The 16,070-nt window shown below is 45.6% G+C and overlaps 1 protein-coding gene across 1 annotated transcript in view; it reads left to right on the forward strand.

Annotated features, from left to right (window-relative positions):
* The first annotated feature begins 12,132 nt into the window (after positions 1-12,132).
* The window catches only part of PRRC2B (proline rich coiled-coil 2B), a 37,650-nt gene continuing 33,712 nt past the window's right edge, over positions 12,133-16,070 (forward strand). The window contains exons 1-4 of the mRNA XM_035898241.1: positions 12,133-12,300; positions 13,690-13,867; positions 14,087-14,189; positions 15,185-15,257. Coding sequence (XP_035754134.1) covers positions 12,186-12,300; positions 13,690-13,867; positions 14,087-14,189; positions 15,185-15,257 — 469 coding nt within the window. The 5' untranslated portion in view covers positions 12,133-12,185. The remainder of the gene's footprint in view (positions 12,301-13,689; positions 13,868-14,086; positions 14,190-15,184; positions 15,258-16,070) is intronic.

Below are 16,070 nucleotides of genomic sequence, written 5' to 3' on the forward strand. Positions count from 1 at the left end.
GGGTGGAAAGCGATGGTTTGGGGGTGATACCTGTTTGAAAAGTTGAAATACCGACTGGCATTTTTCACTTCAAATGAAGTATTGTAAATGGGCCTGGGTTTTATCAGGTGCGCCTGTGGGGTCCCTGAGCTCTTTGTGGGTTCATTGTGGGCGATGGTTTTGGGACTGAGGGCCAAGAGGTTCTTCCTAGTTAGTGGAGTCTATTTTGGGGGTATGATAAACAAGGCCTCTCCTATATGACCTCTTTGAAATGGACTGGTACTTTTCTTTTTACAGTTAAAAAGATCAGATTAAAAATCGTACTCGGACAAATTGCAAACACTGTTTGAGATTGCTGAGGGTTTTTTTGGGGGGTGTTTTTATTTATTTATTTTTCAATTACATTTTTCCTCAAGCTGGTTACAAGTGCGTCTGCTGTTAGCTGTATTTTGATTTTGTGCTTAATTTGATAGGTACATTGAATATAAGGTGATTCCCTTTTTATTTGTTGATCTGGTCTCCTGTACGGCTTGAGTAGATGAGATGCTACGCGTTTTAGGACGCTTTCAGCAGTCTTAATTTATAAGAAAATACATTTCTATATTACTTGAGCAGATACCTTGTGTTTTAGGATGCTTTCAGCAGTCAACTGATAAGAAAATACATTTCTACATTACTTGAGCAGATACCTTTCCTTTTAAATAGTAGTAGAAACATGAGCTTTATATAGGTTTCTGAAGTTGTCATATAGTGCTTCGGTGCCTTGTTTTTTCTAAATTTAGATAACTTTTTATTTGGCCTTACAGTGCAATTTTTGATGAACTGTGGGCTTTTTTTCTGTGTGTGCATGGGAACTTATACTCAGCCAACTGGCTGAAGCTGGAAAAGTAAGTAGATAGTCCATACAAATGCTGGAAAGGAGGTGCAGGGTTTAAAAGTATTTTAGTTTTAATAAATATGAGTAATGTTCCTAAAGAATTTTTATTAAAATGATTTAACTTTATAGTGATATTTTAATAAAGCCTTTTATTAAAGCTTTGTGTAAAACCGAACTTCAAAGGCGAATTTACTTGAATAACCTCCTGAAAGTAGGGGTGGCATTAGAGTCTGTATTCATTTTGTGCCTGACGCAGCGTGCTGTGGTATCTGAGTGATGGTATAAAAACAAACAGTCCTCAGTCCTCCTGCCTGTGGCACTGATGCTTTTGCATAGCACCTGATTCCTGCACCGCATCCTCCTCTTCCTGCAGGGTATCGCATCTGAGGTGTAACTGGGAAAAATGAGGACCGTGGGTTTGGCGTGTCTGGTAGTGCTTCCAGTTTGCCTGAGCTGTACAGTACAGAGCCTGTTAGATTATCCATTACAGAATTACCTGCCTATTTAAGACTCAAAAGGGCTGGTTGCCTAAGGCCTTCGTCGTACTTACCTGAGTAATTGAAAGTATTTAAGGGCGAGCCGGGCTAACTTTTGCTGCTGCACTGAAAATAATAGTGAGCCACTTTATTTTTTCTTTTATGATGATAGTCTGTACAAAGAGATTTTGCTGTAGTGGCATTACCCCTTGTAATTGCGTATTGTTGTAGGAATAGAAGCAATATGAACAGGAGAAACTTAGTGAATACAGGACGGTAACTTCAGGGGAGGGAGGAAGCAGGTTTATTCTAAGGGCTGGACTTCGGGTCATCCCTGCTCCTCTTTACTAGATTCCTCATTTATTCTGCAACTTGGCAATGAGTGCCATGCTCTTCAGCTAATCGTGCCTTGTAAGTGGGTTTTGTTTTTCATGTGGCACTGACTCATTCTTCTAATAGGTCGATAATTTCACAGCTCCTTATCACTAAGTTTGTCATTTGGAACAGAAGAAATACAACTGTGAGTTTGTCAGGTATCAGACAACGAGGCGAAAGCACCGTGAACAGGTGAAGGCTGGGGAGGTGCAGCTCTCTCCTTTGCAGAGTATCTTCCTAACTGCTGAAATTAAGTGACTTTGTTCCGAAAGTCATGATGAGACATCCTCCTGGAAAGCACCTTGAAGGGGGTTTTGCAGATATGTGCAAAACCCATCTGGTTTGGTTAAAGAGTTGTTCTTTCCCACAGGAGGGAAAAATGGGGCTAAAGCAGAAGATTGTACTATAATGTTAAGCCTCACTGAAATGTAGCTTGGGCTCATTTTCAGTTAGTAGCTTGTACTAGTATTCAGGATGTTCTCTGTGCGCACATGTGACTTCTGCATAGAAGTAACTGAGAAGTTTGAGCTTATGAGCTGTTTATTTCAGAGCAAAGCTGTCCAGATGTGTATAACTGTAAATCCTGATCTCTTTTTTTTTTTGGTCCAGGAGCATTGGGACCATGATTGAAATGGACTGGAGGCTGGTGTAGTAGCCCTGGGTTGTTCTGTTTTTACCTGTGGCATTGGTTTGTTGGGAAGCTGCTTGACTTGCAGAGCTGTGGGGTCTGTGAGGGTACAAGGTGGTTTTGAAGTGTTAAAGGAGCGTGTATGTGCAGTTCTGCAGTGGGTCATTATATTTACAGCCAAAATACAGTGTCTGTATTTTGGTTCTGAACACTTGCGTTTTCAGGAAAGTGCTGGTAAACTGGGAGGGTCAAGAGATCTCATGGTTAAACCTTTAAGAAACTAGGGGTATTAATTTGTGGAGGACTGGTGAAAACAATCATACCTTGAGTGAAAGGGAAGAGGTAATGGCCAGATTTGAAACATGCAAAAATGAAAGAGGAGGTGAAGGAGCCAGGCTTGAGTGTGAAGAAATACAGGAAAAATACCAAGAAGCAAGCAAGGACTTGGTAACAGCAGCCTAGGATCTGGCCAAGAGGACTACTCTGTTGGTCTGTAGTACTTCAGATGCCCACAGGGCTTCAATTAGCTGTTGGGAGCATCCTCGATAGACTGTATTTCAGGTGAGTAGCCCTTGTGAGGAGGAAACCACCTAGTATTTGCAGAGTTTGCACCCTGTTGGAAGAAGCTTAGTGGAGGAATCCTTCCTGAGTGGCCATTGAGACATTTTGGACAGGAATTGCTGCAAGGAATGAATAGAGAGGTTTGAAGAGCTTGCACTAGGACTTTGCCTCCCACAGGCGTTTCTTGTGTGGGAATACAGTGATATTTTTTCTTTTTTCTTTGGAAGAGTTCTGTGAGGTAGGTGCTTCAGCTGTTCCTACCTGTATGTGGGCTGGGAGCCCATACAAAAGCCTTGAGTGCTCTTGTAAAAAGTTTGGAGTGGGCTGTGAAGCAAGCAGAGGAGTAGGGACATGCTCAAGAAATGCTTCTTCGTGGCTGGAATAGTATGAAGTATGGTTTTATCTTTTTCTGAAATAACCAAAGAATCAAGCTTCCCACCTAGCAATTGAAACTTCATGAACCATCATTTACTACGTTGTTAGTGTTCTGCATCTGAGCAAAATGTTGCTGTTCGTGACGCCTGTGATCCTGTTGCAGTGAAAGCAGTGTATGGAGTGGTTCAGTTGAGAGGCGTTTGCAACGTTCCCCATCCTGGCATGCAGACCTGCTCCTCCAGAACTCCTCTGGAGCAGGGCTTCATGCTGCTCCTGGCCTCACAGCGTTAGGAAGGCACTGTGATTCAGAGGGTGGTTTCCAGCCCCAGAAATTGGGAGATGAAGGGTCTGTTTCTTGCTCTGCCACTCAGTATAGTTCTGCAGTATCATTTTCCTGTCTGGAAAATAGAAGTGATGATGCTTACACACCTTGTCAGTTATGCACTGTAAATATCTATGTAAATTAAAGCATCTGTGAAATGTTTCCACTTCCTGTCCAGCTTGGCATAGTCCAGATGTCTTGTTTATAGTCTGAGTTGCTTAGCTCTCCAGAAAAGCTAAAGCTACCTAAAGATATCGAAAGCTCCTTTCTTCAGAGTACCGAGCCACACCACATGGAACATTGGGTTTCTTGCCACTTTGTACATGTGTCCTTTTCCGATCAGATTCCTGGTAGCATCCTTGGCATTCATTTGTAGTGCAAATGGCACCTGTGAATAGGCTTCCTCTAAGAAAGGTTGCTGAGCAATGCTGCATTGCTTTAGCCCTGTTAAAATTGGGGAACCTGGAAGAATACTTCCTTGGAAGCTTCAGCATCTGCAGTGTTTATGAACTGCAGGCGTGTCTGAACTGCTTGTAATCTTATTAATGGTTTGAACCAAATGCATCAGTCTTGATGGCTGTGGGAAATTGGAGAAATCTGATAGAGAAAGATCTATTCAGCTCTTGCCAGGGCAGCTTTGTACCCTGCAGTGTGTTTGTTGGTGCTGGCCTGTCTGGCTGTAAAGGTGCCTGCCAGAGGAGCTCCCATCAGCGCCTTGGGGAGGAGCAGGACTTGAGGGATCTGCTCAGCATGGGTGTACAGTGTAGGATTGACATTTACTGCCTGATGATTAATATTATTGGGTTTTATCTCTAGTGTCTCTCTTTAGAAAGATAACTTTTTGTGTGTAACCTGAAGGGGAGCTGAGGCCCTGAAGTCAGCAGACAGCCTGAGAGTGTGGAGAGGTGTTACCAAATCCCAGATCTGGTAGTGAAGCTCATTGGCACAAGGTAAACACCCAGCTCCCCATTCCAGTGTGAGCCTTCCTGAGACTGCAGAGAAAACAGAGCTGCTTACTCAACAGCTGATGGCATTTGTGTGGAAAGAACTGTATCTGTTCCTGAAAAAAGAACTGTTAACCCTAAAGACCGCCAGTTTTGCTCTGATTTCATCTCTTGGAGCTGTGACATCTGATTTCCTCTACTTGTTTGCTAAAAACCCTATGTTCACCACTGAGAGATGCAGTAAGTTGCTGAGTTTTGGACCAGGTGAAGGATTTGTGAAATGTTTGTGATTTCACTGGAAGAGTTTCTGTGGCCATGCCTCAGAATGCATCTTTCTCTGGCAGCAGCTGGTCGTTGTCCTTCTACTTGTCCTTGCCCTGGCTGTGTAGGGCTCTCTAAGGTGAGCTATGTCTGACGACTTGGAGGGTTACGTTTGTGTTCTAGAGCTGGCAGCACGGGTGTTTCACCTATGCCACTCTTCCTGTATCTCACCTTGGTTATGTGGGTGTCCGCACTCATGATTTTTAAAAGTCTGTGTGGTAGTAGTATCAGGACTAAGGGAATTTCACAACCTTAAAATGCACTGGTGTTCAGTTCAGTTGCTAGTGATGGAAGCATCTTTGCCTTGAGCTGTCAGTCATAAGACCTGGTGCAATGGCCTGAGAACAGTTCATGCTGTGTGAGTACCTCCTGCCCTCATGGGCTCCTCTGAAGCAGTAGGCAGGTTGGGTCTGCTTTCTGTGCCCATGGACAGCCTCTTGCACTGGAAGAGGTTGTTATAGATGTGGCAGATGTGGCTGCAATGCATTCCTTTCTCATTTAACTCTTCTTTACAATTTGCTCCTTCGTGGTCAAGAGCTGCATTTTCTTTGAGGGTCTTGGCAGTGCAGGTTTGGGTGGCTGGGACAGAAACCGTAGTTCTGGGACCTCTAGCACTGCCTTACTGCGTTACTTGAGCAAACTGTTTCCCTGCCTTGGTTACCTAGCCTGTAAAATAGCACTGATAGTACTGGCCCTGTTACCTGTCAGGAGAGCCCTACCAGCTATTCGCAGTCTGTTGTTGCTCAGATACATAAATGCCCCATTTACCTTACAGTTCAGCTGCATGTTGCCAGGAGCTTTCTGGACAGGTTTTGCCAACAGAGCATTATGCCAGGGATTTCTTTTGTATTTGGATTTAATTTGCTTGCTTGTGATCAGCCTCCTTTGCTTTGGCGTTGAGGGAATGGGATGTTGTATCTTTGTATTCTCCCCAGACATTCAGCTCTTGGAGGAACCTGAGCACGGCAAAGTGCAAGGCAGAATCACTTTGGAGGCTCTAGGCAGTGTGCTTCAGCTCTGGGCCTTGGTTGTGGAGGAGACAGAGCCTAAGTACTACTCTTAAGAGTAAAGATTTGCTTTTGAATACGAGCCCTCCTTTGTGCCGGCAGCTCGTGGGGATCACTAGGTCGCTTCCCTTTCCTCTTGTACTAGAGCAGTTGGGACCTGGATTTGTTGAAGCCATGGGTGGCTCTTGCGGAACTGAGCTGCTCCGTCCTCTGCAGGTTTTGCCTTTGAAATGTGAAACAGCCAAGAAAGACACTCTTTAATTTCTGTTGTGTCTTGCTGCAGAAGTGCCTACAGGAAGTCATGGTTTCTGAGCCTGGTGAGGTTTATAGATAGGGGCATCAGAGTCAGCTTATGCTGGGGCTTGTCTCATTTAGCACCTTTATGGCCTGGATGAGAGGGCAAGAGCGTGATGTTGGTAGTTGGCACTTTGTAAGCTACCTTGCTGCCTCCCTGCAGTAATCAATTGCTGATTCTGAGTGGCATGAAAGCCCTGCAGCACTTCCTCTTGGGTTGGAGATACAGTTCTTCCTGACAAGCTGGCACCAAGGGGTCTGTTCCTTTACTGCACACCTTGAGTTTCCTGCTGCTTGAAAAGCGGGGGAGTTTCCTGAGCACAGGATCTTGTAAGTATTTTCAGTGGGCTGTGGACCAACTTTCTGGCTGGAGTTTTTCTTTGCTCCATGCCATAGTCTTGCATCCTCAGGATGAAGTATTTCTTATCTTTGTCTGTGTCCTCAATTACTGGAGGTCAGGGCTCCTTTTCAGGGTGTGGCATTGTCTGTCCAGCCCTTGCAGAAAGGACCACAGAGCTCCTTAATGTTTTTGTGTAAATACAATTGAGCTCTTCTGCAGACTCCAGTCTGCTTTATCTTTTTTACAGTAAGTACAAATCCAGCCTTTCTGGCTGCCTCTCTCTGCTGCCTGCCTTCCCAGCACTGGGAAAGCTGTTTAGCAAAGAGGTGAGCCTTCTGTATTTCACAGGCCAAACCTGAGATTATGGAGATCTGTTTTCTCTAGAACTGCACAGTGGTTCAGTAACAGTAGTTGTGATTCCCAACCTGTTGGTACATTCGTAAGAGGGGGTAGCAAATGAACTTGGTGAAGACAGAGCTGAGAAAATGAGGTCGGGTCATCTTGCAGGACATGCCCTTTCTGCCCCCCTTGTTGTCATGTTTTACCTCTGCCTGTACAGCTCCACGCCACAGAGTTAATGATAGATACGCTGTCCAGAAGACTTTGCCTCTCCTCTTCTTCATGGTCCTGCTGCGTGTCTCAAATCCAGGGTGGCTTGGCTTAGAGAGGCCCGACGATGGGGCTGGCCAGCAGGCAGACAGCCTCCAGCAGTGTTACTCAGCTAGCAGCATACCTCTGCAATAAATCATGGGAGATGTGATCCTGGTCTGCCATTCCCTGTTTTTACAAGGAGGCAAAGTTCATGGTAGATGCAGAGAGAAGCTGGAATTGTGCAGAATTAAAAGTAGTAGGTAGTAGTACTGCCAAATATACCTGTTCAGCTAAGCAAGGAGGGTCCCCCCCTTGTGAATCAGGACCTGTCTTTGCTACAGGGAGTCTATCTTTTCTCTGCACTGCAGACTTGCTTCTCCCTGTCTGGGAGGACTTGGTACCACATTCAGGATCTCGGCAGGCCCTTTTTCAGTTGTACCAACAAATCTTAGCAGCTCCCTTTAGAAACAATGCAACAGGAAGACAGCAAGTGGCTGCTTGTGGCCTAGACTCTTGCTACAGCCTCTCTGCCTGGTGCGCAGCTCTTCTGCATCGATCCTATTGCTTTGTACTTCAATGCTGATATTCTCCTGTTGCTCCCCTCCTTACTAAGCAGTCTCTCCTAGGAACTGAATGCTGGCTTGGTCCCTTCCCTGCTAGGCTGATGATTCCTGCCTAGCCCAAGCAGGGCTTCTGCAGGATATAAACACATCTTGCACCAAGGCTCTAGGGCAGCTGGTCGCTCTGTTTCACCAAAGCTGTCCGAGGGCAGCCAGTGGTATCTTTCATCGCTGAGGCAGGTGGTGACCATTTCACAAATAGGTGTTTCTTGGTGGGATGTGTTCCAGGAAAAGTAGTGGTATCTCCCTGTTAACAGATAACCGTTTAGCTATGAGAAGTACCAGCAAAATTGACTGTGTGTATTTAAAGAAGAGTGAACATCACTAATCTTCTGTAAAACTATGCTATGTTTTCGAAAAGGTTTCACATTACCAGTAACGTTAGAAACCACAATAGATTTCACTCCAAACACTTCTCTCTTCTGAAGGTACAGTTCAGCTTTTGCAACCCCTGAGTTTCTGAACATTTGTATAAAATTTCAGGTCAAAAATCTTTTTCACTGTTGATCTCCATCCTGGTGCTTTGTTTTGTGTTTGTGACTGCTGCTGTGAAGTGAGCAAGGAGTGAAGGTCTGCAGTGGTCTTGGTCCTTTTTACCAAGTGATTGTGCTCAGTGTAGAGCTCAGTGGTGTGCGAGTAGCTGAAGTGATTCCTTCCAATGTGTGTTACCTTTCATAAATCTGCTTGCCCTGCTCAATTAAGGCTGGCTAACTTCCAGGTATTCAAGCTCCATTGAAGTCTTGTGAATAAAACACCAGCAGCCCAGCCTCCTTCATAGATAGATTTACAAAGAGCTTTGCAGACAATCCTGTTTGTCAGGAGTCTCTCCCTTTGGCTGTGTTTTCAGCTCAGGGGTTTCCAGTTGTTACCAGTGCCAGTAAATCAAGGTTTTCACATGGCTCTTTTTGCAGGACAGGCTCCCGGTGCTCAGTAGATCCCTGCTGTATCTCCAAGACTTGCATACTCTGGCACTTCAAATGTCACTGTTGCTCTCTGGATTAGAAGGTACCCCTGTAAATGGCAGCTAGATGGGGTCGATACCCACACATGAAATCTAGGGCAGCATAATGTGGATGTGAAGACTCCTGGGTAGCGGAGCACTCTGCCCAGGAAGCGATTCTGCTAAAGTTATTTGTACTCTGGGGTCTGTAATGTAATGGCTCATCCTGCAGTGTTTTCTGATTCCTCTGAGATGTTTGATATTTTACTCTCCAGTGCTGTCCCTGGGTATTATAGGAGACCTTGCTCATCCTGAGAACAGGAAGAGCTAAGCTCCACATTAAAACTGATAGGAACCTTCCACCAAAGACCTCTATAAACCCAGAGAGAAACCTTGCAGAAATGCTGGCAATTTATTTTATTTTACTGTAACAGGGGATAATGCTTTCACCAGGGTCAGCTATTGTCCACAGGGACCCTGAGCACGGGTCAGGGGCTTTGCCAAGACTGTCAGTGCAGTTGTCAGCATCAGCATGTGCCTTCTGGTTCTAGGTCTCCTAATAATAAGCATGCAGGCTGGCAGTTCAAGCCTTAATGAACTTGATTTTTGTCGGAAATGGCTTTGCTCTGCAAGACTGGAAGGCCTTGATGATCCCTGCCTGGATTCCCTGCTTGACTGTGTGGTGGGAAAATAGTCCAGTGTTATGGCAGCCTTGGGAGGCTCTGTGGCCTTTCTGAAGTGCTGTGGGTGACCTGGGTGCTGAGTGATCCCCCTGGCCAGTACACCCATGGACTAGCTCAGATCTGCAGCTGGCTGTGGTCAGGAGGGACAGGCACCAAGGTCCTGCCTGCAGGATGGCTCCAAGGGGGCTCAGAGCCTCTTCAGCCTCTTTGCACGGTGACCGTATGGAAAGTGCCTTGCTTTCCCGTGGACTTGTTTTCCCCTTTGGGAGTGCACACGTAACACAAACAAAGCTGTGTTTCACGTTTTCAGCTTCAAAGTCTTGAAGGAGTTCAAAGTAAATTTCCCTTACCCAAACATCAGTTGTGGCTCTCCCAGAAAGTTTGACAAGGGGCTTTATCCTGACATGTCCCTGGCTCCTCTACTCTTAAGTGGTTGTTTATTCCTCCCGCATCCTTTTAATGATATAAGATGTAATCAAGAGGCAGCTGAGACCCAATTACATAACTGGTTGTCAGGGTTTCTCTTTGGCAGTGTTACCCTGCGTGCGGTTTGCACGCTGACTCTCAGGAACGTGGGGATTTTCTGTTAACCAGCTAACTCCTGAACCTGATGTGGTAGTACTTTTTTTTTTTTTTTTTTTTTTTTTTTTTTTTCCCCTACTAATTTTTTCTGGTTTGAGTTTTCTAAACCTCAAAGGGGATTTTATTGCTTGGGAATATGTGAGGTTGGTACAGGATTGACGTGGTCTGGCTAGACCCCGAGCCAGGCTCCCTCTGCAAGGCTCAATATCTCTGTAAAGGCAGGTGGCCGTGCTCTTCCCAGCACAGCTGAGGGCTGGTGTGCAGCACCCTCTGCTATTTGCTCTGCTCCAGGGCTCCCTGCAACTCTGCCAGGTCAAACAGGTCATTGTTCTCAGCCCAGCTTCTACTTTCCTTCCAAGTCCGTGTTAATTTTTCTCCTTCTCTCTTTTACGTCTGTCCTACTGATAAAATGCAGTGGAAATGGGCAAGTGAGGGAGGAGCTGTTGTTTTCTTTGGCACATGGTGACCATCTGAGCAAAGATTGAACCAGACTCCAGCCAAAGATCTGTTTGCTGCTCTGCAGGAAAAGGTGCCTCAAGAATGCCAGCCAGCGCTGTTGCCTCCGCAAACCTTTGTGCTGCAGCCCTGTGTGGTGGTCCACCAAAGGTGGCTGTGTGGGCCTTCTTGCGGAGCCTGGTGTTTGTCCTGAGCATCCTGTGGATGCTGTTACTGAGTGACAGAAAACACTTTTCTTCCTCTACCCCCAGCTGCGCTGCTTGCTGCCTAGCACACAGCTGCTTGCTCCTGCCAGGCCCAATTTAAATCCTGCGATGCAAGAACGAACGCTGCATGGTGCCAGGTTTATTGGTCAGAAACTTGCCCCCTGGCAGCAGCCTTTAGATGGGCTTTACTCGGCTAGCGGCAGATCGCAGTGCATTCTCAAACTGGCTGTATCCAATATGTTTGTGGTCTGTGCTTTATTCTCTACATCGTGCGTGATGGACTAATCCTCTTACCTGGAAATCATGTTTGATGAGGCCTTGCTGGTGGAAGGTTTAGCCTCTGGTCAGATACTGGTTCTTTCAGAAAGAGTGATTTCTGCCTGCTTTTAAACGTGCTTTCAGCTGGATGAGTTTCAGAAAGGGTGAAGGGTGGGAAGGTCTGATATATGTAGTGTTTTGTTCCTCCAACGCAGAGCTGCAACCCTAACACGGGACCTAGCAGATGGTATAATAAAACTGCCAGCAGTTTCAGGCTTGAAGTGGAGGCTTTACAACAAGAAATCTGGAAATTAAATTGCGTGTGAAAAGGTTAGATTAAGCTCCTAGATTTGAGACAATTTAGGACAGAGAATTATGCTTGAAAAAAAAGTCCATTGAAAGCAAGCGAAGTTTTTTTTCTGGCATAAAAGTTGACCTGCAGTGTGTGTGTTCCCCGTGTTTCAGCTTTGTCCTAAGCTCCACGAACCAAAAAGTGAAAGAGACTGCCTGCATGGAGGGTGTTAATCACAGCATGTTGTGCCAGCAAAGATCAGAGCAAAAAATTAACAAACCACGTCCAATGTGAAAAGTATATTTATAGCTAAAAATGGCGTTGAAGGTGCCAGTAACAGAGAAAATGTAATCTTTTTTTTTTTTTTTTAAAGTGTTTTTAAGCAGTCTGACAGTGCCATTAATACTGAATTATATTGTGTGCAGTTGCAAGGTATTTCTTAAATGCACTACTCCAAAAAGGGAATTTGAAGAAATAACTCTGTTGCCTTCAGGTGATGCTTTCAAAGCATTAATTGTTGGTACGAGTCATTAACTATGGCCAGTGCGGAACTATAATCGTAAACATTACAAACAGGGCTACCAGTGCTTCAGTGGGAAACCCAGTGATAAATTCTAGTGTGGTATAAGATACCATGCTTTCCCATCGTTTATGTTTAGGAATCCTTGTGCATAGCTACTTATTGTTATGCTTAATTCTTTTAAAGCAAGGACTATGTTGACCACCCTGTCTTGTATTCTCATACTTGAAGGAGCTCACCTCTTTCAGCACTGGAGTGGCAGGAAAAAAAAATGCTGAGAAATGTGTTCCTGCAGTTCTTTTCATTCAGTTTATGAATCTTAAATCCCACAAGCTTCTTGCGACTAAAGAGGAGAAGGTTAAAACCTTAGTGTGTCTGCTCACTGAATAGCTGCAGTTCTAGCAGTTGCGCATGTTTTACTTTTTACTTGTCTGTGGCTAAATAATCTATTTGATGGCGTTTCCCTGGTTCTCTTTCATTAAAAGGCAGATCGGGAGCGGCGCAGAGAAATTTCCTTACTAGATGACATTTCATCGCAATGTCCGATCGTTTGGGGCAAATAACCAAGGGAAAGGATGGGAAAAGCAAGTACTCGACTCTCAGCCTGTTTGATAAGTATAAAGGAAAGTCAATAGAAGCTATCAGAACTACAGGTAAGAAACGCCTTCAGAAGGCTCCTTTTGGTGTCTTCCAAGAGTGGTGCAGAGCTAATTCAGGTTGTTGGCCCTGTGGGTAGGATGCCCAGTGGGAAGCAGCTGGGTTGCAGCGCTGTTTGTGCTGGTGTCAAAGCCTGTGTTTCATTAGGACTTCAAGGAAAATGTCTGTGGTTCTTTGTGCTGCTGTTATTGTAGAGACACAGAGGAATTACAGCAAAACAGCTGGGGGACTGTTGTTTCTTTTCGTTTAGCCTGTGTCCTTGCTGCAGAGTGGGCAAGTTGCAAATAGAGTGAAAGCCTTACTTGCAGCCTTAGGCAGGGCAAGTTAAGCTGACTGAAGTGCCTTAAGCTGGTCAGACTTGTGTGAGGTGGGCGCCAAGGACTGAAGGCCTCTGGGAAAGAACCTGAGTTAATTTTGCAGTGGAGATATGACCAAAAGTAGATGGTGGGGTGAAAAAAAAAAAAAAAGGAAGGAAACATTGCCTGGACTGGCTCTGAATTTGGTGTGGGAGTAGAAAACCAAAGAAAATAAAATACCATCTTAATAAATGTGATCTGGTGGATAGAGCTGGCAAATCTAGACCTCAGGATTCCTGGGTTAGATTACCAGTCTGTCTGCCAAGAGGTGGATTTGGATAGCCGTTTCCCCAAGCTGCTTCTCCTTGGTGAAATGAAAGAGGAGTATCTACACAGGTAGCTAAAAGACTGTGGGCATTTTCTGTTAGGGAGAATTATTTATGTCTCCCTCCCGACTGTTGTAGGAGGCTGCCTGTTAGCCAGCTGCTGCAACAGACGGCTGCTTTGCCGTGGTCCCATGGGAAATGACCTGTATGTTGACATAGCAGCAGTGGTGCTGTTTGTCATGCAGTTCTGTTGGGACTGCACCCAGCCACAGTATGCTAATTGGACTGGCTCTGAATTTGGTGTGGGAGTAGAAAACCAAAGAAAATAAAATACCATCTTAATAAATGTGATCTGGTGGATAGAGCTGGCAAATCTAGACCTCAGGATTCCTGGGTTAGATTACCAGTCTGTCTGCCAAGAGGTGGATTTGGATAGCCGTTTCCCCAAGCTGCTTCTCCTTGGTGAAATGAAAGAGGAGTATCTACACAGGTAGCTAAAAGACTGTGGGCATTTTCTGTTAGGGAGAATTATTTATGTCTCCCTCCCGACTGTTGTAGGAGGCTGCCTGTTAGCCAGCTGCTGCAACAGACGGCTGCTTTGCCGTGGTCCCATGGGAAATGACCTGTATGTTGACATAGCAGCAGTGGTGCTGTTTGTCATGCAGTTCTGTTGGGACTGCACCCAGCCACAGTATGCTAATTAAGGTAACTTATCTAGCAGGATATAGCCCTCTGTGACCTGCTGTTGTTCCTTTCTCACTAGTTATTCCTAGACATGGCTTACAGAGTCTTGGGAAAGTTGCTGCTGCCCGGCGCATGCCACCTCCTGCAAACTTGCCTAGCTTGAAGTCTGAGAACAAAGGAAACGACCCCAACATCATTATAGTACCCAAGGACGGTACAGGATGGGCAAACAAGCAGGATCAGTCAGACCAAAAGAGGTAGGTAGAACTATTCTTTGCTAAGTTTTGTTAGGCAAGCAGCAGCAGTTGTGCACTGCTGTGCTGTGTGTTGGACCTTACAGTGATCGGTACTGTTGTCCATGCCAACGTAGAGCCACTATTAGGTTGAACTTTTAGCAACTGTTACATTGCCAGCATTGGTTGTCTGTCGTCTTGCCTGCCTTCCCCTTTGATCTCACCTCTGTTGTCTCTTTTCAGTTCCAGTGCAACGGCTGCACAGCTGCAGGAGTCGCTGCCGCAGCAGGGTTTGCAGAAATCTGTCTCCAATTTACAGAAGCCGACACAGTCAATCAGTCAGGAGGTAGGTACAGGCGGTCTCTGTGATGGCCACCCTGCTTCCCCTGTCCCCAGACAGCTTGAGGGTTTTCTTTAATTGTCTGTGTTGCCTCGCACAAGTAAGAATCAGCAGACTGCAATTTACAGAACAGCTCCTGTATAATCAATTCTTGTAGAATTGACTGTCTTGGCTCCAAGTTACTGTGCCCCAGCAATGCTGTGCTGCAGTTAGAGTATAATTTTGTGCACATTACCTCTGTACCTTTCAAGTGCGTGCAGAAAGTCTAGCTTCAATCTAAAAGAATGGCTGGAATGTGGGAAGGCTGGGTAGCACTTCTAAACTATTTTACTTTGGGTCTAATTCAAGTGTCGCTTGGTGACAACAGATCCAGCTCTTGCTCCCAGCCTGATGAGACTTGATAAGAAGAGATCTGGTCATGTGGGAGGAATAGCCAGTGTCAGGACCTGAAAAAGCTACTGGCAAGTAAGAAAGCTTCCCCAGAGAGTGCAGGGACCTGGCCCCTCTGCGCTGCAGGTTTCACACTTCTAGTTTAAAAAAAATTTCCCAGCCCTTGAGGTTCAGGGAAATCAGGACAGGAGTTATGTTTTGAAGAGTGGTTAATGCATGAGAAAGTAGGGTAGCCTTCAAGCTGAGGTGTAGCATGGAACAAATCTAGAAGATTAAGAGGGACCATTTGGGAAAATGCAACAGAACAAAGGGAAAGCTTGATTAGAGGGAGGAAAGCAAGAGGAATGGTTTGAGGAAATAGTTGGTGAAGATGAGTGGAGATGAGAAGCAGGGCGGAAAAGAGGATTTTTGCTGTAGCATCATAGTACACTGGAGTGGGGAGTAGCTAACTTTAGCCCCAACAAGAAGCTGGGGAGACCTGTGGTATCCAGTGACATCTGGGTGATCTGGAGGTCTGAACTGTAGCAGGTGCCAGCCAGGAAATGAGAAACAGTCATGAGACTTCACTGATTGGTGGGTGTTGGGTTTTTTGTGTTCTATTTTGTTTTCAGAGTACAAATTCAGTGCCAGGTGGACCAAAGTCATGGGCACAGCTGAATGGAAAGCCAGCAGGACAAGAAGGTGGTGAGTATGATAAACAGAAATGGAGCTGGGTATGTGCCTGCTTCTCCGAGACAGGCATGAGATGGGGTGGGCTCCATTTCTTCCTGCCCTCCCTGTCTAGACTGGTGCGGAATGGGACACAGCTGTCTTGGTTACAGTGCAGTGAGGCCATGTGAGTCCTGTTTTCAGTCTTTGTAGTGTGTTGGCTGGAATGATGCAATTGCATCTGTTCAGGTCTGCCAGTGCAAGACATAGCTTGAGCAGAATGTGTCTCATCGCCACCTTGAACCAGAATGATTCACAGACTTGGGAAGCAGTGGGGAGTTCTGGGAGGTGGAAGTTTTGAAGGAGAAGGGAAACATTTTCCCCCTCATAAGCATATTCCATCAGCCCAGAGCAGTGTGTAATAAAGGTGCAGAAAACAGACTGGAAGAGGGAGGGATTGGTTTAGAAGAAAGGAGAGGACAGGACATCGGAGACTGGAAATGTAGGCATCTCCATGGCTAGTAGCATGAGGAGCTTCACTGAATTAGGTGGTCAAAAGTGAGGCTGTAATGATAATGCTCAGGGAGGCTGTAGACAGTGTCCTTGGTCCAAGGGTATTACAGTTGCAGTGGGTGGAAGCGACAGTGAAGCTGTTGCAGGATGCACTTAAGTACACCTTGGCTGAGGCCTTTCTATTAAGTCTCCCTAAGTAACTGTGCTGCTAATGGCTTCTGCTTGACTGAGGATCCTGAAGCAGTGTTAACGTAAATTGGGAGTTCAGTTGTCTTCAGATGCATCCATTTCCACACGGGAGGTGGTTTCCAGCTGCACTGAGTACTACCATTAAAA

The sequence above is a fragment of the Egretta garzetta genome, unplaced genomic scaffold, assembly GCF_000687185.1.
Source record: "Egretta garzetta isolate BGI_Z169 unplaced genomic scaffold, ASM68718v1 scaffold497, whole genome shotgun sequence".
Classification (NCBI taxonomy): domain Eukaryota; kingdom Metazoa; phylum Chordata; class Aves; order Pelecaniformes; family Ardeidae; genus Egretta; species Egretta garzetta.